This window comes from Penicillium roqueforti (genome assembly GCF_015533775.1).
Source record: "Penicillium roqueforti strain LCP96 04111 chromosome Unknown scaffold_31, whole genome shotgun sequence".
In the NCBI taxonomy this organism is placed as follows: Eukaryota; Fungi; Ascomycota; class Eurotiomycetes; order Eurotiales; family Aspergillaceae; genus Penicillium; species Penicillium roqueforti.
Window position 1 is genome coordinate 81358 of NW_024067595.1, and position 21617 is coordinate 102974.

The 21617-nt window shown below is 48.9% G+C and overlaps 12 protein-coding genes across 12 annotated transcripts; 4 read left to right on the forward strand and 8 right to left on the reverse strand.

Annotated features, from left to right (window-relative positions):
• Positions 1-318: 318 nt before the first annotated feature.
• LCP9604111_8281 (uncharacterized protein) lies at positions 319-1326 on the reverse strand (the record flags this gene model as incomplete). The annotated part of the gene is made up of 1 exon (XM_039076407.1): positions 319-1326. One exon carries the CDS (start codon positions 1324-1326, stop codon positions 319-321), a length of 1008 nt encoding a protein of 335 aa, XP_038925666.1.
• Positions 1327-2378: 1052 nt separating this feature from the next.
• On the reverse strand, positions 2379-2813 carry LCP9604111_8282 (60S ribosomal protein eL38; the record flags this gene model as incomplete). The annotated part of the gene is made up of 3 exons (XM_039076408.1): positions 2379-2425; positions 2544-2672; positions 2750-2813. The coding sequence occupies 3 exons, from the start codon at positions 2811-2813 to the stop codon at positions 2379-2381; spliced, it is 240 nt and encodes a 79-aa protein (XP_038925667.1).
• A 1077-nt stretch (positions 2814-3890) lies between these two features.
• LCP9604111_8283 (Ish1 domain-containing protein) lies at positions 3891-4414 on the forward strand (the record flags this gene model as incomplete). The annotated part of the gene is made up of 5 exons (XM_039076409.1): positions 3891-3926; positions 3980-3992; positions 4053-4136; positions 4185-4231; positions 4316-4414. The coding sequence occupies 5 exons, from the start codon at positions 3891-3893 to the stop codon at positions 4412-4414; spliced, it is 279 nt and encodes a 92-aa protein (XP_038925668.1).
• Positions 4415-4633: 219 nt separating this feature from the next.
• On the reverse strand, positions 4634-5183 carry LCP9604111_8284 (putative nuclear transport factor 2 domain protein; the record flags this gene model as incomplete). Its single annotated transcript, XM_039076410.1, has 2 exons — positions 4634-5073; positions 5138-5183. 2 exons carry the CDS (start codon positions 5181-5183, stop codon positions 4634-4636), a joined length of 486 nt encoding a protein of 161 aa, XP_038925669.1.
• Positions 5184-5447: 264 nt separating this feature from the next.
• On the forward strand, positions 5448-7534 carry LCP9604111_8285 (methionine--tRNA ligase MSM1; the record flags this gene model as incomplete). Its single annotated transcript, XM_039076411.1, has 8 exons — positions 5448-5634; positions 5696-5814; positions 5870-5941; positions 5997-6083; positions 6132-6263; positions 6314-6681; positions 6735-7212; positions 7265-7534. The coding sequence occupies 8 exons, from the start codon at positions 5448-5450 to the stop codon at positions 7532-7534; spliced, it is 1713 nt and encodes a 570-aa protein (XP_038925670.1).
• A 585-nt stretch (positions 7535-8119) lies between these two features.
• On the forward strand, positions 8120-9406 carry LCP9604111_8286 (putative L-serine dehydratase; the record flags this gene model as incomplete). Its single annotated transcript, XM_039076412.1, has 1 exon — positions 8120-9406. One exon carries the CDS (start codon positions 8120-8122, stop codon positions 9404-9406), a length of 1287 nt encoding a protein of 428 aa, XP_038925671.1.
• Positions 9407-9679: 273 nt separating this feature from the next.
• Positions 9680-10831, reverse strand: ramB (bifunctional protein farnesyltransferase/protein geranylgeranyltransferase; the record flags this gene model as incomplete). Its single annotated transcript, XM_039076413.1, has 3 exons — positions 9680-10349; positions 10437-10541; positions 10602-10831. 3 exons carry the CDS (start codon positions 10829-10831, stop codon positions 9680-9682), a joined length of 1005 nt encoding a protein of 334 aa, XP_038925672.1.
• A 363-nt stretch (positions 10832-11194) lies between these two features.
• Positions 11195-13910, reverse strand: LCP9604111_8288 (uncharacterized protein; the record flags this gene model as incomplete). The annotated part of the gene is made up of 4 exons (XM_039076414.1): positions 11195-11762; positions 11828-12124; positions 12182-13606; positions 13666-13910. 4 exons carry the CDS (start codon positions 13908-13910, stop codon positions 11195-11197), a joined length of 2535 nt encoding a protein of 844 aa, XP_038925673.1.
• A 541-nt stretch (positions 13911-14451) lies between these two features.
• On the reverse strand, positions 14452-15274 carry LCP9604111_8289 (DUF924 family protein; the record flags this gene model as incomplete). The annotated part of the gene is made up of 2 exons (XM_039076415.1): positions 14452-15052; positions 15108-15274. 2 exons carry the CDS (start codon positions 15272-15274, stop codon positions 14452-14454), a joined length of 768 nt encoding a protein of 255 aa, XP_038925674.1.
• Positions 15275-15888: 614 nt separating this feature from the next.
• Positions 15889-18132, forward strand: LCP9604111_8290 (Zn(II)2Cys6 transcription factor; the record flags this gene model as incomplete). Its single annotated transcript, XM_039076417.1, has 2 exons — positions 15889-15942; positions 15991-18132. The coding sequence occupies 2 exons, from the start codon at positions 15889-15891 to the stop codon at positions 18130-18132; spliced, it is 2196 nt and encodes a 731-aa protein (XP_038925675.1).
• A 488-nt stretch (positions 18133-18620) lies between these two features.
• On the reverse strand, positions 18621-19120 carry LCP9604111_8291 (uncharacterized protein; the record flags this gene model as incomplete). The annotated part of the gene is made up of 2 exons (XM_039076418.1): positions 18621-18866; positions 18983-19120. 2 exons carry the CDS (start codon positions 19118-19120, stop codon positions 18621-18623), a joined length of 384 nt encoding a protein of 127 aa, XP_038925676.1.
• Positions 19121-19784: 664 nt separating this feature from the next.
• LCP9604111_8292 (putative carboxylesterase) lies at positions 19785-21519 on the reverse strand (the record flags this gene model as incomplete). Its single annotated transcript, XM_039076419.1, has 2 exons — positions 19785-21049; positions 21150-21519. 2 exons carry the CDS (start codon positions 21517-21519, stop codon positions 19785-19787), a joined length of 1635 nt encoding a protein of 544 aa, XP_038925677.1.
• Between the last annotated feature and the right edge of the window lie 98 nt (positions 21520-21617).

Genomic DNA, 21617 nt, shown 5'->3' on the forward strand with positions numbered 1-21617 from the left:
CTAGGTACTAGTTAGCTAAAGATAGAAAAAAGGGCTGATATCTACTTATTCCATATATCTGGTAATGCACAATAATGAGGTATACTCGAGCTAAAGTTCTGATTGATTATTATACGCTGGATATGTTAACACCCGAAAATGTAAATGTAAAAAGTGGTATAATGCCAAGACAGTATCAGTAGTTGACTTAACAAAATAAGACAAGATCAATGACAGTAACAAATATTCACTGAGAGATAGGTAGAGAAATGTTATGCGAATGTCAGTAACGTTGTCCTAAGCGTAATGAAGGAGATACAACCCTATATAACGAGAAGATTAGTACATCAGGGTGCGCTTACCGGAGTAGTATGGACTATAACGAAGAGCCGGGTGCATAGTGACCAGGCCAGCTTCATACAACATCTTCTGTAAATACTGAGGAGCAACACTTCGAATAGCCGCTCGCTCCTTACCCGTGAGTCTATCTCTAAGAGTCCTCTGGAAGCCGTGCCCGTTCAAGACTTCCTTCAGTTTCCTAAAGAGCCTAGAGAAAGACTGATGATCTCTAGATGAGGCAGCAAGCCCAAGGATTGACGGACCTTTCCCCATAGCATTAGCACTGCCGATAATAAAATCCCTCGGTTCGAAAGGAAAGCCCGAGAGGAAGAAAAGATCAAGTAGCTTCTCGGCTCTAGCGTACAGTGCCAGAGAAAGAAATGACCAGCCGCCCTCGTTGCAACAGCTCATATGGGTAGCAGGCAGAACCTCGGAGAACCACTCAAAACAATCTGTGCAGTCAGCCAAAATGATACCGGTGATGAGATCGGGACCAAGGCCGCGGGGACCTTCGATGGGCATGATGCGTTGAGGGTCTACGCCCTGGAGGGTTAAAGCCTTATTTGCATTATCGCTGTTTGAGTACCACTGGACAGTATTCACGCCTTGCTTGAAACTGTTCGACGCATTGCTACCCATCCATCCGAGTTTGATGTATTGTTCTAGTGTCCTATTTGTTTTCGTCAGCTGGTTAATGGCATGGAAGTTTTCGTGTGTCAATCTGGGAGAGCTCGCCAAAAGTTCATCTAGAATATTGAAGATAATCTCTGCTGGGAACATGCTAAGGTTTCCCATAGCAGGGATCAGTGGCTTTTTGTGGCACATATTTTCGATTCCACCTTCGCTGGGTTGTCTGAATGAGGCCAGCCGTGTTAAAACTCGAATAAGATTCTGGAGAAGATAATATATATAGGCACGGAAAAATGCGATGCTAATGCTGTTGATAGCTTCATTTTTGACGAGCTCGAGATGATTTATATAGATCCGAGGCATGCTTCGGGCATCCATCCTTGCTTTGACTTTTAGAAGAAAAAAATCCACAAAGGCCTTTCGAGACGCCTGTTCTGAGAGATAATGATCCTCAACAACGGTATTGTGCTAGCAAAGGTATGAATTAGACTCGAACAAAGACCCAGAAAGGCCGATATCAAAGAACCCAACGCCGGATAAAAATAGGGTATTGATCCCGACTTCAGTACCGCCTTCCTAATTAGGCTAGGTGCCCACCTGCTTCTGCGGTAGACAGCAACGGGTACCTACAATTTGTATGTAAACCCCGAACAAAAATAAGTCTCTCCTATCATATCTTGCTTCATCGTAAACTGCCTCATTACCTGCTTTATCAACTGCCCCATTTCCAAGTACTTAAATCCTATAGGAACCTGGTAGAATCTATAGTAGCAGACTCCATTGTGGCAGATACTTTGGCAGTGTTCTTAGGCCGTACTGAATTCAGGCAGGCGCGATGGTTAGATCCAATGGCTGTGCGGAGTATCAACACCCTAAAAATAGGCATTGTCATTGCTCTCAGTCGAGCCATCAAAGCAAAGAAAGAATTGTGGTCACAATGTCAATCTGAGATTGTTTAACTCGAGATCACGACTGAAGTAGAGTCAATAACTGGAAATTTCAAGGACAGCCGATCTATTCCATACGGTCTACTTGTTGCCTTGGGAGACAAGATCCGAGATGAGAGAATATCCATGACGAGAATAATGGATTAGGAAATCTCGATTGAGAACGAGAAACCCATGTAGTAATGATATTTCAACTGTTTTTTTTTCATTGGGTTGTAGGGACTAGAACCTCCGACAAAAGTGTTCCTCGAGTGCGTCCAGAAAATACGAGTCGCCTGGCCGGTGAATAACAGCAGCCGGTTTCAAAGGCGCAAAGAAACTCCTGCGACGTAAGATTCATGTTCCACGCCACGGAATTTTCCCCGTGTCGGCTCGCAGAGGGACCACGGCCGTGTCATGTATCCCCCCAACAGTTGGTCTTGCATGCATCAACAACCAATCACGCCGCACTCCGATTCTCCGTTCATTCCATGGTTACCGAATTTAGTTGGTCTTCTTGGTGCCCTTGGAGACATCGACGACCTTGAGGGCTGTTCAGAGGAAAATCGTCAGCATAGGTTCAGAGCTATATCCAAGAGCCGTCTTCCAAGTGTATATCCTCTGATACCTCAATAACTCAGACGGAGGAACAATGCGATTGAAACGTACCAGGGGGCAGACTCTGCTTGAGCTTGTCGGCCTTTTCGGAGTCCTTCAAGACAAGGGTGTAAAGGTTGCGGTGGCAGCGGACCTTGAACTTGGTTTGCTGGTTCTTGCCGTTCTTCTTGATGCGGGCGGCTAGAGGCGTAAACAGTCAGCACCGATGATCATCCCCAGGCCTCATCTCGGAGGTCTATCGATGCAGCGTAACGTACAGGAGGCATCCTTCCGGCGGCAGATCTCAATGAACTGCTTGATATCGGAGACTTCGGCAGGCATAATGACGGTTGCGGGTGTTTTGAAGCAAGGTGCAAAAGAGAAAGCTCACTGTCGACACTAGCCTCTAAGGTGAATGTGTGCGGATCACATTAGGGCTTTAAGCTGCAAAAGCCCTTGCTTAGTCAGCCATGAGCTACAGTTGGTGCCTCAGGCGGGGTAACTGAAGTGGCTGGTGGTGGTGTTGTGGCTCGTGCAACTGGGGCCATAAATGTGGCTGGAAGATTGGGGGGCAGCGAATGCGAATACGGGTAATGATGAACAGTCCCTGTCTCTGCTTCCTCAGGAATGCGATATGACGCAAAATGGTCCACCATTGTTCGCGATGGTTGACTTCGTCGGTCAGTATATCCTGGCCATCTTGAATTTCTGCTCTCCAATCGTGAATGGTGATGCAGTTTCGGCGGCGGCTGAACGGGTGTGTTTCCTTGAGTATCGAATCTCTCCAGGTCCACACTCTGCGGAGGAGTCATGCCTTTTGATGTGACATGTAGGTGGACTCGGTATCGTCTGTAAAGGGCTATGCTGTAAATGGAATCAATGTCTGACTCGATACTGCAATGGTGATCAATTATACCCTTGTTTGATGGCAGCTCCCACCGCAATAACGAATGTAACCGAAGACAGGAAAATGACTGCTTCCATGTCGTTTATTAATTCGACTGTTCAAGGGGTTTCAAAATGAATGATGGTAACCATGCTGGACTGGTGGGTATAGATATGCGATGCTGATGATAGTTGTTAGGCTCACATTTCATTTTCTACCTGAGCAATACCCATAAGTCTATATTTACGTATTTAATTAGTTCATGGAAAGTGCCACCAACTGAACTTGGGAGTTATCGAAGATATGTAGTTGAAGTAGGTGCAACTGTATAGTTCCAAGGCAGCAGTGGTGGCGTTAGTGTGGCGGTGCAACCCACGTCTTGACGAGCTGTTCACATCTATTCGTCTTGAATACTTGTCTTTTGCACGTGCCCTGTGATACTTTTCTTCTTTATTTCTTCTCTTTTGACGATTAAGAAACAATACTTCTGCATCAACCCAAGAACCTCAAATAATCACCGCATCATTTTCAAGATGCCGACCCCTTTGGACCGAGCATTGCATTCTAAGGTACTACGTCTGTCTATACTTTTATGATAGATATCTAATACTGGACTCGATAGAATCTATTCCTCGGTAGACGATCTCAAGTCAAGGCACTTGGCAACATTTTCTGACCACTATCTTCCTATGTAGGATTCGCAGGAATGGTCACTGCAGTGGCAGCCTATACTATCTTGGGCAGCGATGTCCTTCCCGCACAAGCAGATCCCACCGGTGGTAAGAGTAATTATTATTAGGTATCTAACATGGGCTAATGGAAGCTAGACCCTGAAAACTGGACAATGGATGAGATGCGAAGATGGCTTAAAGCGGTATGTTTGAGTGATTTGTTCGGACATGACTGTGTTCAGATAATCATACATTCTTGTGAATCGTACACTGACCGATTATCTCAGAGAGGGCTTCTACCGAGTGAGGCTGCGACGCGTGAGGAGCTGCTTGAAAGAGTCAAAGCAAACCTCCGCATACCGCGCAAGACATCGGCTAAGCCATAATCCCCCTGATAATAGGGGTAATATCATCATTTTCCTTCCCTTCTGGCGTCTGGCGCTCTAGTTTTGAAGCAAATCTCAAGCAGTGGATCGTTGGTTGCATCGTGTATCTCTCAGCAATTCATCTTTGGTGGGTGGGTATGACTCAGTTGTCTTTCACTTCTGTATCACATGCATAGTCTCTTGACTTGAAGCTGATTCATGATTCGTTGGAATAATTGTTCAAACCACAAGGCGGAAGTTCTGGCTTTCGATGAGCCAATCCTTGCGGCCCCTCGCCCTCTCTGCGGATGGATTGGGGACCAGCACAAATGTCTCACTGAATCCGCGTTGCGGCTGATCGCGACCCTCGCCATAGCGGACAAATCCACTGACTACAATGAGAAATGACATGTCTTTGACTCCCATCTCGGACTGTGGCTTCAGTCCACCACCCGGTAAAATGGTGGGGTATGCTTTGTTGATGATCTGGCAGTCGTATGATTGGACTTCGTAGTACGTTGGCGACATTTGATTGGTAAAGATTTCCTGCACAGCAGCGCCATCTGCGACACGATTCCCATTGAACAGGATGGTTGTAGGCTCGAGGGAGTAGTAGGAGCTGAGAGATTCACGGTTTGATCCCAAAGCCGGATAGAAGGTCTTAATGAACTCGGTTGCAGCTGAACACAAAAGCAAGCAAATGTCAGTTCAAGGCATGAAATTAACTTATAATTTGAGACTTACCCTCGGTCGACACTTTGGTCAGTGTATCCTCGCTTGCTGTAGCCATCGCGATCGGTATTTCACGCCAAAGAAAACCCGGGAATAATTGTGCGTGATACAAGAAGATGTAGAGGTATGCTTCAAACAATGTTTTAAATGAGAGAAATGAATAATATATACTTATCGACGATAAGGTCGTGGGTGTTCTCGATGACGATGTAAGCGCGATGATGTAGGCGCAAAAAAAAGGCCGTGACTTGCGGAGAAGCTTGGACCACCCGAGATGTGCGGAATAACATGCCATGCTCTTCTTGCCGTTATCAATATCCCAATGGCTGCAGCAAGGACGTCACTTCGCTCGTTATTCAGAGCGTCTCAGCTTCTGAGATCAAGAAATCCGTGGAACTGTATATCTTGCAAGCATGGATGGGCAACAACCCCCCGGCGCGGAGTTGCAACTACGCCGCAAAGGTCCAAGCCTTACTACGTAACAACGCCAATTTTCTACGTGAACGCCGGTGAGCACCGTAGTGAATACCATGTATAAACTGATTTTCTAACAATATGTTTTCCTTACAGCCCCTCACGTCGGCCATTTATACACAATGGTGATCGCCGATATCATGAAACGGTGGCAGGTCTTACTCGGGAACACGGATGCTCAACTATTGACCGGAACCGATGAGCATGGAATGAAGGTATTACATACAGATGGGATTGCAGTTCGATAATGGGCGTTGACATTCATCGCAGATCCAACAAGCTGCCATTCAAGCGGGCATGGATACCCAGGCATTTTGCGATATGAACTGCCGGACCTTTGAGGTACGAGTCCCCTTTGCTATATTCAAGAGTATCTCCAACTCAATTTGTGATATAGGCCCTAGCGAAGGCTGCAAACATCGACAACGATCATTTCATCAGGACCACCGACCCGGCGCATCGAGATGCCGTCCAATATTTCTGGGTAAGTTACTATGCTCCGTTCATAGTAGGGCACGCTGATAATTAGTAGGAAATGCTGCAACATCGGGGCTATATCTACACCTCGAAGCATGAAGGTTGGTACTCGGTCAGCGATGAGACATTCTACCCACAGACGCAAGTGCAGAACTCCCTGGATCCATCAACAGGGAGGAAGCGCATGGTATGTAATTTATCAGTTTTTCAAAGAGAAAGAATACTAACACCACACAGGTCTCAATAGAAACGGGTAAAGAGGTAGAGTGGTCCTCAGAAACCAACTACCACTTCCGTCTCTCAGCCTTCAAGGATCGTCTACTTGACTTGTACAAAAGAGAAGATCCGTTTATCACCCCTACCTCCTATACAGCTGCTGTGATCAACGGAGTTGAGTCGGGACTGCAGGATCTCTCGATTTCTCGGCCCGTGGAACGTCTGACTTGGGGCATCCGTGTTCCCGGCGATGACACGCAGACAATCTACGTGTGGCTAGATGCGCTGGTCAACTACTTGACCAAAGCTGGATATCCTTTCCCACCTGGAAAAGACAACACATCCGTATGGCCTGCAGACTTGCATGTAGTTGGCAAAGATATTGTTCGGTGAGTTCATGAGTTCAGCTGGAGAACCGGGTGCAGAGTTAATCGATTGGCAGGTTCCATTGTGTTTATTGGCCTGCTTTCCTCATGGCACTTGATCTTCCTCTGCCTCGGAACGTCTTGGTGCACGGACACTGGACGATGAATCGTGAAAAAATGTCCAAGTCCACAGGCAATGTTGTCAACCCATTTTTCGCCATTGAACGGTTTGGAGTCGATGGCATGCGATTCTTCCTAGCGTACCGGGGTGGCCTCGCCGATGATGCGGACTTTGACAATTCCTTCATCATCCGAGATTACAAGAAATTGCTTCAGGGGGGACTCGGAAACCTTGCTCTGCGTACAATCGGATGTGCGCGTGGCAATTTGCGCTCGTACATTATGGACGCCCGATCGGGTAAACTTCCAGCTGCTACCCCTGAGGACTTGGAACATCAGGAAATGTTGGCCCAGACGCCTCCCCAGGTTGCCGAGCTTATGGAGAATCTAAACCCACGTGCCGCGCTGCACGAAATTATGAGCATTATTGAGAAGGTAAGAGGTGATCATCCCCGCATGGATTCGGCGAGTATTGACCTGCTTGTAGACTAACAAGTACTTCCATGCGTCGGAACCGTGGAAAACTCCCAACCCTCAACGGATCATCTACAACGTGGCGGAATCGCTGCGGATCGCTGGCATTTTATTGCAACCGTTCATGCCCGGCAAGTCTCATGACCTTCTAGAATTGCTCCGTGTAAACACCTCGGACCCCTCCAAGCGGGCATTCGCGGCCACGGCGTACGGTTCGGATTCAGATTACGGCGAGGGCGTTAAGAAAGGCATTATTTTCCCTCCTTTGCTCACTGAGGAGTAATCCGCCTGTTTTTGAGCTTTCGATTTGATAAGAGGAATCGATCGGCGGCCAATCATGGGCGGCCGAGACGCCCGTCTGAATAAAGATATACATCTTCTCCGCTCGGATGCGGCAGACCAGATGAGGTTTTCCCCCCCTCCTCCACACCTCGAAAGCTGAGACGCCAGGTTTCCCACGCCCGGCCATTCTAAACAGACGGTATGTCATGGTCGTCATGAACGACCCACATGGCTATCGACGGGAAAGGCTGGGCCAGAACCGGATACTCCGATCAGTCCTATCAGACGGGAAACTCTAGTTTCCCGTCGGAAAGCTTTTGTACTGGCCCTTGAGGCTCACTTGTATATCAAAACATGTCTTCATATCTTCATATCTGCATATTGGAGTTTGGAAGTTTCAGTATTTATCGCTCTTCTTTTCTTCCCGATATCTCCCTATCTCTATTTTCGTGAATTTACAACCTACCGTCGTGTAACCACTCGACTCAACAATATACTATTTGGGGAACATCATCTCTATACTTCTGGTCTTGGAATTGCTCCGGTAACCTTTTTTTTTCTTTTTCCATTTGTTCAACACATCAAAATGGGGAGCATCGACATTTCCGCCTATGGTCAGCTGCAGTTCAAGACGCCATGGATTGAGACACCACTGGTCGAGTCTGCATGCCTTTCTCGAGCAGCTGGTTGTAGGATCTTCTTAAAGTTAGAGAACGTGCAGCCAAGTGGCTCCTTCAAGTCCCGTGCTATGGGCAACCAAATCCTTTCTCACCTTCGCAACCCAGAGAACGTGGGCCGCAGAGTCCATTTCTACGCCTCGTCCGGAGGAAACGCCGGACTGGCAGCCGTCTGTGCAGCCCGGAGCCTGGGCTACCCATGCACTGTCGTGGTTCCCATGGGCACAAATCCCTTGATGCTTGACAAGATCCGGGCGGCAGGTGCAGCAGACGTCATCCGGCATGGCGAGACATTTTCAGAAGCAGGAGAATACATGCGGGAAACTATCATGAAGACAAGCAGCGGGAATGACCAGGATGTGATCAAAATCGCCCTCCACCCCTTCGACAACCAGCCTATCTGGGAAGGAAACGGCACCATCATCGACGAGCTCGAGACCCAGCTTCCTCCCGCCACCACCCCCGAAGACAAAAAAGCCTACAATGACCGGGCCCTCCCTTTAGACGCCATCCTCTGCAGCGTCGGCGGTGGCGGCCTTCTCAATGGACTCGTCATGGGCATCGAAAAGCGACGACAGAAGAAGCAAATTACCTCATATTCCTCACCCACACCAAACCCCATTCATCTCCTCGCCATTGAAACGGCCGGCACCGATTCACTGGCAGCAGCCATCGCCAATAAATCCCTCATCTCCCTCCCAAGGATCACATCCCAGGCCACTTCTCTCGGTGCTGTCCGCGTCTCGGAAACAACTTTCCAGTACGCCGTGTCCCCGCCCCCAGGCATCAAGGTGCACAGCGCCGTGCTCTCAGATGCAGACGCCGCCCGCGGCGTGCTCCGCCTCGCCAACGATGAACGACTCCTCGTCGAGCTTGCGTGCGGTGTCTGTATCGAAGCGGCCATCGGCGATGCTGCTACTGCTGTTCCTACATCGAAGTGGAAGAGGGGCTTGGATGAGACTGATATTACTTACCGCGATGAGGGCTATGGGGATGACCGGTCGACCTCGACGGACAATGAGACAGACCAGGAGGTTGAGCCAGAAGTCGGCGAGAAACTGAATTCGAAGCTTAAGCAACTTGTTCCTGATCTCAACTCGCAGAGTAGAATTGTCATCATTGTCTGCGGCGGTAGCAACGTCACTATCGATATGGCTAGTGAATGGCGCAAGATGTTGGATGAGGGATGGGCTTGAATTTCGATGATGGATATATTTCATTTTTCGATACTTTTTTTGACTTGTTTTTTGGCGTTTGATTTGCAGCACTACACTTGGACATTTTAATTACCGTCTAGATAAAGGTCTAGACTTTCGCATCGTTCATGTAATCATACAGTGTATCCAGCAGTCTTTTAATTCGAAGCAGAATCAGCTTTAGACGTACGATTTTTCAATGAAAGGTACATAAACAGATATAAATTATCCGACAAAAGTTGTTCAGCACAAGGCGTAGTGTCTTTCTTCAAATCAAACCACAGCCTGATCCAGCTTCCTAATGCGATAGTCCCAATAATTCTTCCGAATAGGATCAAACTCTTCTTTCAACATCGTCAACATCCTCACAGCCTTTTCCTCCCCCCCAGCCTCAGCAAAAACATCCGCCAGCCACTCAACAGCATGCGAACTCTTAACGGCCCCCTCCGAAACAAATCCACCAGCAAACCCCTCCCACTCCCCTAATCCACGCCCAGCAGCCCGCAGCACACCGCGCGCATACCACCACGGACTCCGGTTCTCCGGGGCGCGCAGGATAGCCTCCTGCGCAAACTTCAGCTCGCCATCAACCAAGTCCTCATCGACAATAGACAGCCTGCCCTTATCGGCCGGCGCAGTCGAAAGCTCACCCGCGTTCACCATCCCCGCGTCTGGGACCGATGTGTCCCGTGGTCCGAAACGGAGCATGTACCGGTGGTTCCAGGCGGAGTTGTTGCGCACGTCAGCTTTCAAGAGGAATTCCACGTCTTCGAGTTCGCGCGGTTGGTCCCATAGTCCGAAGTGCCGCACGAGCCAGTGACGGTAGGTCCATACGTGGTAGTTTTTGGAGTCTTGGGCGAACATCTCCATTAGGAAGTCTGCTTCTTTGGGTGGGAAGGTTGGGAAGTGTGCTTTTGATGATAGCAGAACTTGGCGGTGGTGCCTGTTTGAGTTGTTAGGTTTGTTTTTGGTAATTATATTTTCCTGGCTTTTTCTTTCGGCTCCTCTGTTGTTGGTGGTGTCGACATACCAAATTTGATAATTTTTGAGGTACTTCAATGAAACATCGTTCAACCAGCTCAATTCTTCATCTAGATCCTTTTCCAAAGCAAAGAGAATCTTTGCTCGGTAGATCCTGTATAGAATGTCAGACGTCGATATTGGCATGTCCCAAGGCTGTTACTAGCCAACTTACCATACGGTGTAATGCGCTGGATTCATCGAAATCACATCTTTAGTCAAGTTCAATGCCCGCTCAGACATCTCGTTCGCGGCCATCACAGCACGCAAATACGAGGTCGCCTCGAGGTACTCGGTTGGGTAGGCGATGGTCGCCAGTGGCATGGCACCCGAGCTCGAACCATCGTCCAGGTCAATTGGGGTGACAGATGCCCACTCGGGATCGGTCGAATATTTTCCCTCCATGATTTGTTGGAGATTGCAGTGAGAAACTTTCTGAGTGGAAGAATAATTGTTGGGATGCAATCAAATAGTGGGGGTACAGGGGCCAGATGCACAGGATGAGTCCGGGTTAGGTCTCCAGACTTAAGGCTCTGCGCTGCCGAGAGCTAAGGGTGCAATCTCGATCAATCAAGCTGTTGAAAAGATAATAGTCCAAATAAAAGACCGAACGCGAAATGCAACGAATATAAAACATGAAGTGGAGGTGGGGCGGATGTGTCTGCCTCAGGCGCAAACAAAGAAACCGAACAATATCAAGGCAACCCGCTTCTCCTCCTATTCTTCTCTGTTCTCCTAGGGTCTTGAATGGCAGATTTATTTGCATTATTATTGGTAATTCCACAGTCTTTTCTGCTCCTCAATCCACCATTTCCCCACTTTCTCCGCGTCTACCAGCCACTTCCCGGCTTTGTCTCCATGCTTCCTTTGTACACGGCCGATCAACTCCCCAAGGGACCACCCACGCAATGGACTTAACTCATCCGGGTCGGTATCTAGATCAGAAAAAATGTACTCAAAGTCCTCAGCAAGCGGCAATATGAGTCGATACGGGACTGCCGCAGACCCAACACTGAGCATTGTACCACCGGGGTTGACAATGCCGAAGTTCCATGCCTGTCGGCCATTGTGAGTAGCTTGGTATGGGCGTATCAATGACTGTCCTTCGTATTCATTTATTAGGTCTAAAGCCGCATTGGAATCCATCTCGTTCAACGAGCCCGAGTGCACGAGTAGATCGATAATGGTCGGGACGACGGACATCGAGGTTGCATTCGCAGTGATTTGCAATGCGGGCAACAGCGGGTGTCGGAAAACGAGTGGAATTCGGAAATTGCTGATATGTCCGTTCTCGTATGTACCAGAGACTGGCGCATCTTCGGGGAACGCCTGGCCACTGTTTGGGATTAGTACATGGCTATTTGGTTGTTGTGCGAAGTTACTGAAGCTGGCGCAACATACTGATCTCCCACGAATACCACTAATGTCTCGTTTGCAATCCCGGCTTCGTCGAGGACCTTCATCATATCGCCAAGCCATGTGTCCACGTATCGGACCGTATTCAGATATTTGTTGATGTCCTCGTGCTTCGCCATGAGACTGTCTCCGGCAAAGTATTCCTCTTCGTGGTATGCTGTGGGCGTGCCCCATGGGTGATGGGTTGTGCTCGTGAAATGAGATAGAAAAAGTCGTTCGTTGTTCTCGATTGTATTGTTCACCACATCTCGCAGGTATGGGTATATCTCGTACTCCGGGTATCTAGGTAACGTATTAGCAATGTGAATGTAGATGCTCAGTCGGTGGGAGAATACTTACCCAAAGTAATTGATCTCCTCCATGTCTTCGTGATAATATTTGGCACTTTGCTGGCCAATATCTTCGCGATAGATGTATTTTTGGAACCCCATCTGCTTGTTGAGCTCATCTTGCTCGTCATACAGTCCTGTGATCGACTGCAAGAAAACAGTGCTCCAGTTTCGATCATGAATGTGCTCAAACCCATTTCGAGGCTTGCCCTTCTCAGTCGAGTTCTTTTTAAGTTGGTTGAACAATTCAAAAATCTGCATAATGCACGGCTGGTAGTTTTTGGCGTTGACCTCCTCCATGAAGTTCACCGGCAGAGGGCCCGCGCCGCAGTAGTTCATGACTGCACTTTTGAACGATAGACTGCTACCAGTGAGGACACCGTTAACATTGATACCGCCCATTCCTGGTTCCGTCGTACCATTCCATCCACTAGAGGGGCTGGAAATGTTGTTACTTGTCGAAAGTCCACTCGTCTCACCGGTCAACTTCTCTGCGTTTGGTGTCAAAGTTGATAATTTGTCGTTGACCTCTTGGAGTACTTCGGGGTCTTGGGTATTATAGGACGATAGAATCATCTCGTGCAGATGTGAGCCTGCCTTGAAGGGAAATATGTCCTTCCGAGCACTTTCCATCAACACAAGTACGACATGTGTAATGGGAACTTGATGTTTCTTGAGAACCTGAGCTATGGGCTCAAGCATTTCACGATTGAGGTTGGTGATTCGGAGAGGGTCATCCGTGGGACGATAAATATTCTTCTGAGAAGCCCCGTTCTCATTAAGAGTAACGCCCCCTCCTTCATCGCCGGACTCTGCTTCACTCCACCGGTCGAACCCTGGTGGTAAATCCCCAGACGCCCATACGGGTCGACTCTTTTTCGCGTTGGAGTCTGGCTTTCCTGGGGCCCAACCCTTGAAGTGATCGTATGGACCTTCCCAGTATGGCTCATCAATCAGGTCTGCGAGCGGAAATGATTGATCTCCAGTCTGATGCAGCTCAGCAGGCCTCGAACCCAAAGCCCAGAAAAAGCTGAATGGGATAGTCTCAGACATATGGTTATAAGGCACCTGGGGCCGAGCCAAGCGCAAGAATCCAATGAATACCGCGGCGCATACTGTCCAAAATTGAATGAGTCGTGCTGTCCGCGACTTTCTTTGAGGGCTGGTCACGATGCCTTCTTCGTCTGCCTTTTCAGTTTGTGCGCTAAATAGTGCAGACATCCAATGGCCTATGAGAACATATATCCAATATTTGAGTAGCCATGAAATCACAAGAAGGGCGCATGCGGCTCCCAAAAAGGATCTCAGCCCGCTCAGCATCAGCTTTCTCCCTTCTGGATCAGTTCCAACGGCTGTGGCTGCATCCCAACGGATCTCACTGCCAGTTACAAGATAGAACCCAATTTGAGATGAAGACAAGACGAAGCTCAGAGCCCTGTAGCAGTCAGTATATCAGTCTCATTGAATTCTACCTAGAAGCAGAGAAGTACTTACGTTATGGCCACTGTCACTGCAGTGCCCAAAAGTGACTTCAACCCCGTAAATTTGAATAGCAACTCCCACGCAGCCACGCATAAAAGTATCTCAAGGATGAAGAATGTCGGGAAGTAGATTGCGAATTGACCGCCGGGAAGAGAAAATGCATGTTGGAGAAGATGAAGCACTTTAGAGGATATCACTGAGACAACCAGTAGCGAGACAATGAAGGGCCTGATAGAAGATTGGCGTGGGATAATCATGATGAATGAGATAGAGCTGGGAAGACCAAAATTCACATTGTTGCCTCCAGTTCACCTTTCTTGAATCCACGTTCAGTTCTATCAGACAGCACTTATAGTAATGATGGTCGAACTATGATTTTGAATTGTGCGTTTAGTGTTAGCAAGGCCTGTTACTGATCCAGATGAGAAAGAGCAACTTCATCTCTGTAACAGATGCGGCATTCTGGTCATTGTTTCACTATCTGAAACCGGCTTGATGTTCAATTGTTTGTTTATGTACACTTCAACAACACCCGATTAAGAAAGGTATGTGGCCTCTGCCCGAATAGGAAAGGGGTCAGGCGAGCTACCAAGGGGTGAAAGGGTGAAAGGGCAGGTGCTCATTTACTGCTTTGGGACGGAATTCCAAATCGTTCATTGGAATGTAGGGTGGCCAATTTCTATTGCGAAATAATAATTCGACGCTTTTGTCTGCGGAGACTGGCTCCCCCGTAGCTCAATACTGTATCATATTACTATTATGTGCGTATTCGTGAATATATACAAACTCGGTTTGGCTTCACGCAAATGTCTCCCCGCCATTGTTTAAGTATTCGATTTCCTCCGGGGTAGACACTCTTCCCAGTGCCTGATTCCGATGCGGGTATCGTCCAAACCGCTCGATGATCACTTTATGTCTCTTCTCAAAATCAAGAGCATTGCTCAAGAATGCCTGTAGTGCCTCTCTCTTCTCGGATAGAATGCTACGACATTTTCTTTCCTCTTCCGTAAGAGCCGATGCGTCCCTGGCCAGAAGCTCATTGACATCTCTGGCTATATCCTCGTGCACCTTGACGGCTAGCTCATGCATAGCCAAGTTTTCCGAATGCATAAGGGGCATATGGAACCAAATACGGTAAGCCATGTGGTACCTGAGATACGGCGATCGGATCGGTACCTCTTCCTCAATTGCTCGAAGGACAATCTCCTCGGCTAATGGGTCAAAGCGCCCAAACACTAGCTTCGACTCTGCTCCCCGGTAGCAATTGCGGGGAATCTGATCAAGTAGAAGAATGATGCTGAGCCAATCCATCGGCGAGGACAGGCTGACTTCAGATAGAATGTCCGAAGCTGATGCTCTGGAGCCAACGATTGTTTCTAGGGCAGGGCAGAATTGGGTGCTGTTTGAGCTCGTTAATCTTCTATGGGGTTCAAGTAAGGCAAATGGTCACTTACACGCAGGCCTTATCAAAAGCCTCGTCACGAGAGAACCACTTCCCCATCTCGCTCCATCCGGGTAGGATGAGGGCCTCTTCGCAGCTCAGGTGATTGAACCACAACTTGTGCACGTCATCAAGGAGGCTTGGTGTCAAAGTCTGCTTGAGTTCGGAGTTGCTTGACATTGTGATGGGAGTTGAGTGAAATTCGCGAGCATAGTTACTTCTGCAGGAATTACTCTGCAATTGAGGCCTTCCAGTGGGATTTTTATGGAGACTCGGGGTTGATATCAGGCCGTTAGCCAGGATCACCACTGGTTTGAAAGTCGCAAGTCTTTGAAAAGGTACTGTGGTTACCTATATTAATGTTAGACTTCTTGAATGCTCGTTTGGACTTATACTTACCTTGCTGCGCACTATATATGCCATGATCGAGTCTTGTCCAGGTGTAGATATCAATTGCCAAGCACCAAGCCCCCGACCTCAACCGCCGTGGCTGAGTCATCATGAATTTTCCCACCCCTTGGAAGGTCAAAACAATAGTAAAGAGTATAGACGTTTGTTTTATGATTTTACTACTCCGTACACTTGTACTATGTAGATGCCTGGCGTAGTCTTCCATATGGTATACAGTCATCAAATCAGACATCGTCATTTCTCTTGTTTCACCTGCCCAAAGGGGCAAAAGAATCCCGTTTATCGAGATAAGCCCCGATTCTCAACGATTTTCCCCCTCAGCCTATACTCCGCATCTTGAATGTTGCCGGATCTCCTCAGATTCATCCTCTTTATGCTTTATAATGCGCCGCGTTAAGAAATCTAGAAATGGCTGTGCAAGATGCAAGAGTAAACGGGTTTGTGTTTCCCGTCCCCGCCCGTTCGGATATCACTAACATGCAAAGGTCAAATGCGGCGAAGAGAAACCTCACTGCACTCGCTGCACTCGCTTGGGCGTCCGGTGTCCTGGTTATGCACAATCCCTGCGCTGGGTTACCAAGTATGAGCAGTCTAGTCCCACCGTACCCGCATCGATCTCGGAGGTGAGAACACCAAGTCCTGCGGCTTCTGTCTCGACTGGTCCTAGCCAGCCGGCAAACCAAATCGACGACCCTTTGCCGGAGGATTCAACATTTGAGACGCATGAACCGGATCCTCCAAGTTTCGTCTTAGATAGCCGAACTTCTCTATGTGACAATCTATGGGAACATCCGAGCCATGGGTCTTTACCCGAACTGACGGATCTATGCTCACCGTCCCCGATGCCGGCATCGCCGTCTTTCACACACCAAAGAGACACTTTCCGTGACTTTGAAGTGTCAGAAAATATCGGTGTAGACCTGTCACACTTTCTGTCGCGTATTGGGCCAACGCAAAGTGAGGAACAGAATGATGTTTACCGCGACTTCTCACCTTCGACCATTGTGCGCAGTTATCCTCCTGCATCGCATCGCCCCTCATCACATAACTTCATGTCCATATCTCGTCCACTGAATAATCCATCATGGACTTTGATCGAGTACTATTTCAAAGAAGTGGCAGGACTGTTCTCTAGTTACGACAGCCAGATGAACCCCTTCCGAACCACGGTATCCCGTCTTTGGGGATCTTCACTGGCAATGTGTCGAACAATGCAAAGCATGGCTGCTGCAACACTGGTCACCGAATTTCCTCAGTTCGGTCCCATGGGCCGAAGGATGCGTGATGAAGCTGTTGATATAATCACGCGCGAAGCAGTGATAGACGACAAGTCTTTGCTGGCGCTGCTAATGCTCGGACAAACGGCTAGTTGGCACGACCCAAATGACTTGGGTATATCATTTTTCAACCTGCTCCGCAAGCAGCTCAATACCATCTCTTCACCATCGAACGGCTCCAGCTTCAGCTTACCTAAGAACGACAGCAATAATTACCGGTTCTTCGAGGAAGCTCTCATCTACTGGGAGATGCTGCTTTCCTTCGTCGCAGACAATGACACGATGGTCCTATCTAACAATTCACGGACCGCTTCGTCTATTGGCGAGTCCTTCGTTCTACAACGGGTCCCGCACCCATGGACCGGCATCGCGCGCGACATCCAGTTCACCGTGCACGAGGTCGGGCAACTCATCCGCCGTGAGCGAAAACGCATCCGCTCAAGGCGATTCACCTCCCAAGATGATATCACCCGTGCCCAGTTGGCAATCGAGAAAGCCCGCAAGCTAGAAGAACGCCTCCTAGGCCTCGCTCATCCCTCGGAGGCCGAGATTGTCAGTCCTGGTGACGACGATACCCCAGTATGGCACCTCCTGACAATGGCCGAAGCATATCGATGCGTCGGTCTCATGCAGTTATACCGCGTATTCCCAGACCTACTGCACAAACGCCTGCCCACCCCAATATCCACAACATCCCAATACCCTGACAACGCCGATGCAGCATCCCGCGACCCATTCTTCCCCATTGACCTCGACAGCATGGACCTGTCAGCTAGATTCGGGGGTCCTAGTCCAGCAACAGGACAAAACACCAAGTCTCAACGTACCGCTGCTTCGCCGTCTCGAAGATCTTCCTCTCACAATCTACCATCTCCGTCATCACCAGATACCCAACAATCTCCGACCCCCGAAATCCTATATAGCAACTGGCTCACCGAGTTCGCCGTGACAACCCTCTCCCGATTAAAAACCATACCCCTGGAATCACGTACCCGCTGCCTCCAGCCATTTCTCCTGGTGGCGTCCTGCTCAGAGCTCCGTCTCCCGCGTCTGGCCACAAATGCTGGCACTCAAGCCCGGAATGGCGAAGATTATCCAGAGGGCAGGGATAAAGATAGTCACAACCCGAATCAGGCACCTACCATCTCAATGGAGGCCATTGAAGTCTCGCGCACGCGCAAGTTCATCCTTGGCCGTTTGACCTCCTTCTTGCACGTTCTGCCGCCAAAACCGATTCATATATGCTTGAAGTTGGTTAATGAAGTATGGAGGAGGTTGGATGCTGGGGACGATGATACCTATTGGGTTGATGTTATGATTGAGAAAGGTTGGGAGACAACCATGGGATGAGGTATTGCCAAATTGGGCTTTGGAGCTCCCAGTCCAATGATGTGAAATCCGTGTTCATATTTGCAGCCAGAGTAGTTGTTGGTTCCATTTATGAGGACTCTGTCATACTCTGCTGGATGTTATGTTAGGCTTGTAAATGTATGTCTCGAATTAGCAATAGCAGTCGTTTTATTTCAAGTGCCGGTCATGGATTAGAGGTAGAAAAGACAGTGTTGGATCAGATGCAGTACCTTACATTTAAAGGAGCAGTCTCAGGTACGTCGAGTATCTCCTTGTAGAGAAAGACACAAGGAGAGCCTGGATCAAAGAAAATCAAAGAAACAATTAAGAGTGATCATGAAATTCACACGCCTACAAGCACCGAACTAAATCAAAACCCAATACCAGTATTCCTCTTTTTTTCTTTTTTTTTCTCATCTCCAGAACCAACCCCCGATATCGAGTATACAAATGCCCACGCAAAAGATCCAAGTTCAAAAACAATTGCTTCAAGTGCCCCGAGTGTATCCCTCCCACCACTTCGAGAACATGCCTCCCTTAGCAGCCTGTTCATTCCAGCTCGCGCGGCGGATAGCCATGTCCGCGTTTGTAGATTCACGCTTCTGTGTGTGCAGATTCGAGAAGAGGCCGTTGGAGCCGGCCGAGCTGCGGCGACGCTCACCTAAGCCTGGGGGGTTAGGTGTATCTCCTTCGGCTGGTTTTCCGTTCGAGGTGGATGTGGATGTGTCGGAGTCCTTCATTTTGGATGTTAGGTTGGTTTTGGAGATGTGTTATATAGATGGATAGATGATGTAGTGCTAAGGGGAATGGACGATATATAATAGAAATCCACAAGAGGCAAATGACATACCCTCCTATTGTTCGTTATAGGCATCGCCCACGCAGCACGACCGGTAGGGCTCTTGGCACCGCCACTCATCCAGACATTAGAGTGCTCGAGACGGTCACCGGGGCTTCCGTGCCAGTTGCGGCGGGTGTCGTCAGACATGTTGGAGATGTCTAGACAGCTGGTATAGTCCGTAATGGTTTGTAGTTCTTCTGGGGGAATTTAGTATAGTAAGAGTGAGAGCATGGGATTCTAAAGAAACCAAGGAAATACTAATCATGATGTCTCTTAAGGGTTGGGAATCGACGACGTCATTCTTGTTCAGGTTGCCCTTTGGGGATAGATGGGATATAGAATAGGTGAAAATTAAAATGGAACATACCTCAATATTTTCGCAGATTAGCTTGAATTAATTAAACTGAGTAGGAAGAGATAATCCAAGGCCAGAGGGGGAAGATGGCCTATAAGAGCATACTCAGCTTACTACGTTAGAGGTGGTGAATCACCGTCTGCTGATTGAATTTGGACTGGTCTAGTTCCGTTACCAAGGTCAAGACTGGTACTTATTATATCCAGTACCTGTACTATTGGGTATGGCCATGCACTACAGGTATTTCACTACGCCATGTACTGTGCTTTGTAATAGACTGATAAGCTATGATGTACCCCGGAGAGCCTTGACGTAGTTGGAATGCGGGGAAAGCTTGGCATATAGTTTGAAAGATATCAAGGTCGAAGCTACCTATATTTAGGGTATCCGGTATATCCTCCGTGGCGTCTATACTTGCACCTCATAACTACGTATGTAACTATGTACCTGTAGGTATCACACCAACCTCTCATCAGCATCTCTCAAACCCTTCCAAACCCTAACACCCTCCTCCCAATCCGCATCCTCCACAATCTTAACACTCCCATCCCCCCTCAACGTCCTAACGCCCTTGGTCCCAGAAACCCCCCATCCGAATTCTTTCTCCCCACAAGCAAACCTTTCTAGCGGCCCAACAAACCCTTCCCTGACAACCCTCTTCTCCTCCTCCTCCAACAACCCACCATTCCCAAAGAACCAAATCGGATAATCCGACGAATGCGTAACCCCCCACTCAACCGGCAAAGTCTTCTCTACACACTTCGCCCGCCACTCAATCCGATACCGAAACAGCAACGCCGAAGCATCAACCCCGGCCTCATTCGCCGTCAGCGCATACACAAGCCCACGCTGCATCTGATGCACCTGCATATCAGCGTAGATCCTCCCCCACGCGTCCTGGTCCCAGTTCTTGCAGTTCGTCGGTAGACAGCCGTCCGGGTAATATATCGGGATGACGGCGTCGACGATGTGTTCGGGGTAATCTGCCACGAGACGGGTGCGCAGCGCGGAGAGCGTGTTGTCTGTCGGCGGGAACCATGTGCTGTAAAGGAAGCGCTCGTCGCGACATTCACCTATTATGATGCGGATGTTGCGGGCTAGGAGGCTGCGGGCGAAGGCGCCGTTGTCGAGGGTCGTGAAGAGGGACGGGGAGATGAAGGATGTGTCTGTTGTTGGGCGGAATTGGTGGAGCTGGATTGTTCTTGCTTTGTCGAGGAGGATTTTTGCGGGGATTGAGCGTAGGCGGGTAAGTTTCTCGCTATGTGGCAGAGTGAGGGGGATGTCCAGGGCTGTTAGGAGTTGGTTGAATTGGGTTTGTGTTTCGGTTGGCTGCTTTGGCTGGACGGCTGGGCTGTTTGACCAGATGCAGGCTTGGCGGATGAGAGAATTCTCGTCTGGTTGGCGGAGGTCATAGGCTAGTTGGTGGAAGACGGAGTTGGCGCCTGCGGAATATCCTGAGATCGTGATGAGATCCGGATTGCCGCCGAAGAGCTGGATATTCTCCTTCGTCCACTCTAATGCTAATCTCTGATCCCAGAATCCGTGGTTCCCAACTGTCTCTCCGACAGTAGCTGCATCCTCCTCCAATTCTGCTGAGTAGAGGAATCCGAATAAGTTGACCCGGTACGCAGGCATCACAACCACACAGTCGAAGTCGGCCTCGCCGATCAATGCAGCCACATTGAATGAATTAGGCGAGCCGAATTGAAGCCATCCGCCATCTGCGTCGGACAACACCAGTCAGCACGATCTTTATAGAAGCCTGTTGCCCTATTCCAAGTCTGAAACTATATATCCTATGTCTGATCAGAAGATACTCACGAATAAAAACAAAAACAGGCCATCCCCCCTCAGGCGCCTCTCCAATGGGCGTCCAAACATTACACTGAAAGCAATCCTCGTTCCACGCATCCGGATTCTCAGGCGAGATATTCAAAAAACCTGGTTGAGGACAAAGCCCTGCACCCCCATCACATTGGCCTGGCGCTTCTTCGCTGCCGTAGGTGAAAGATGCGGGTAGGGGCTGGGCACGGCGCCAGCGCTCGGCGGGGGCAAGGCCGTAGCGGACACCGCCGAAGTAGCGGCAGAGGTCTTTGGCTTGGCTGGGAGAAGACAATGTCGAAATTGTTACGCCTTGGATTATGCCGCGATGAGCGAGGGATTTGATATAAGTACGGCGGATGGTTTCCATCTTGGATTTCGATTATGTTCTGTTGATGGTTGATTTGGGGTAGTTGGGGTATAGATGTGGATGTGCCGACGTTCTTATAGTGGGGAGAAATTGACCCG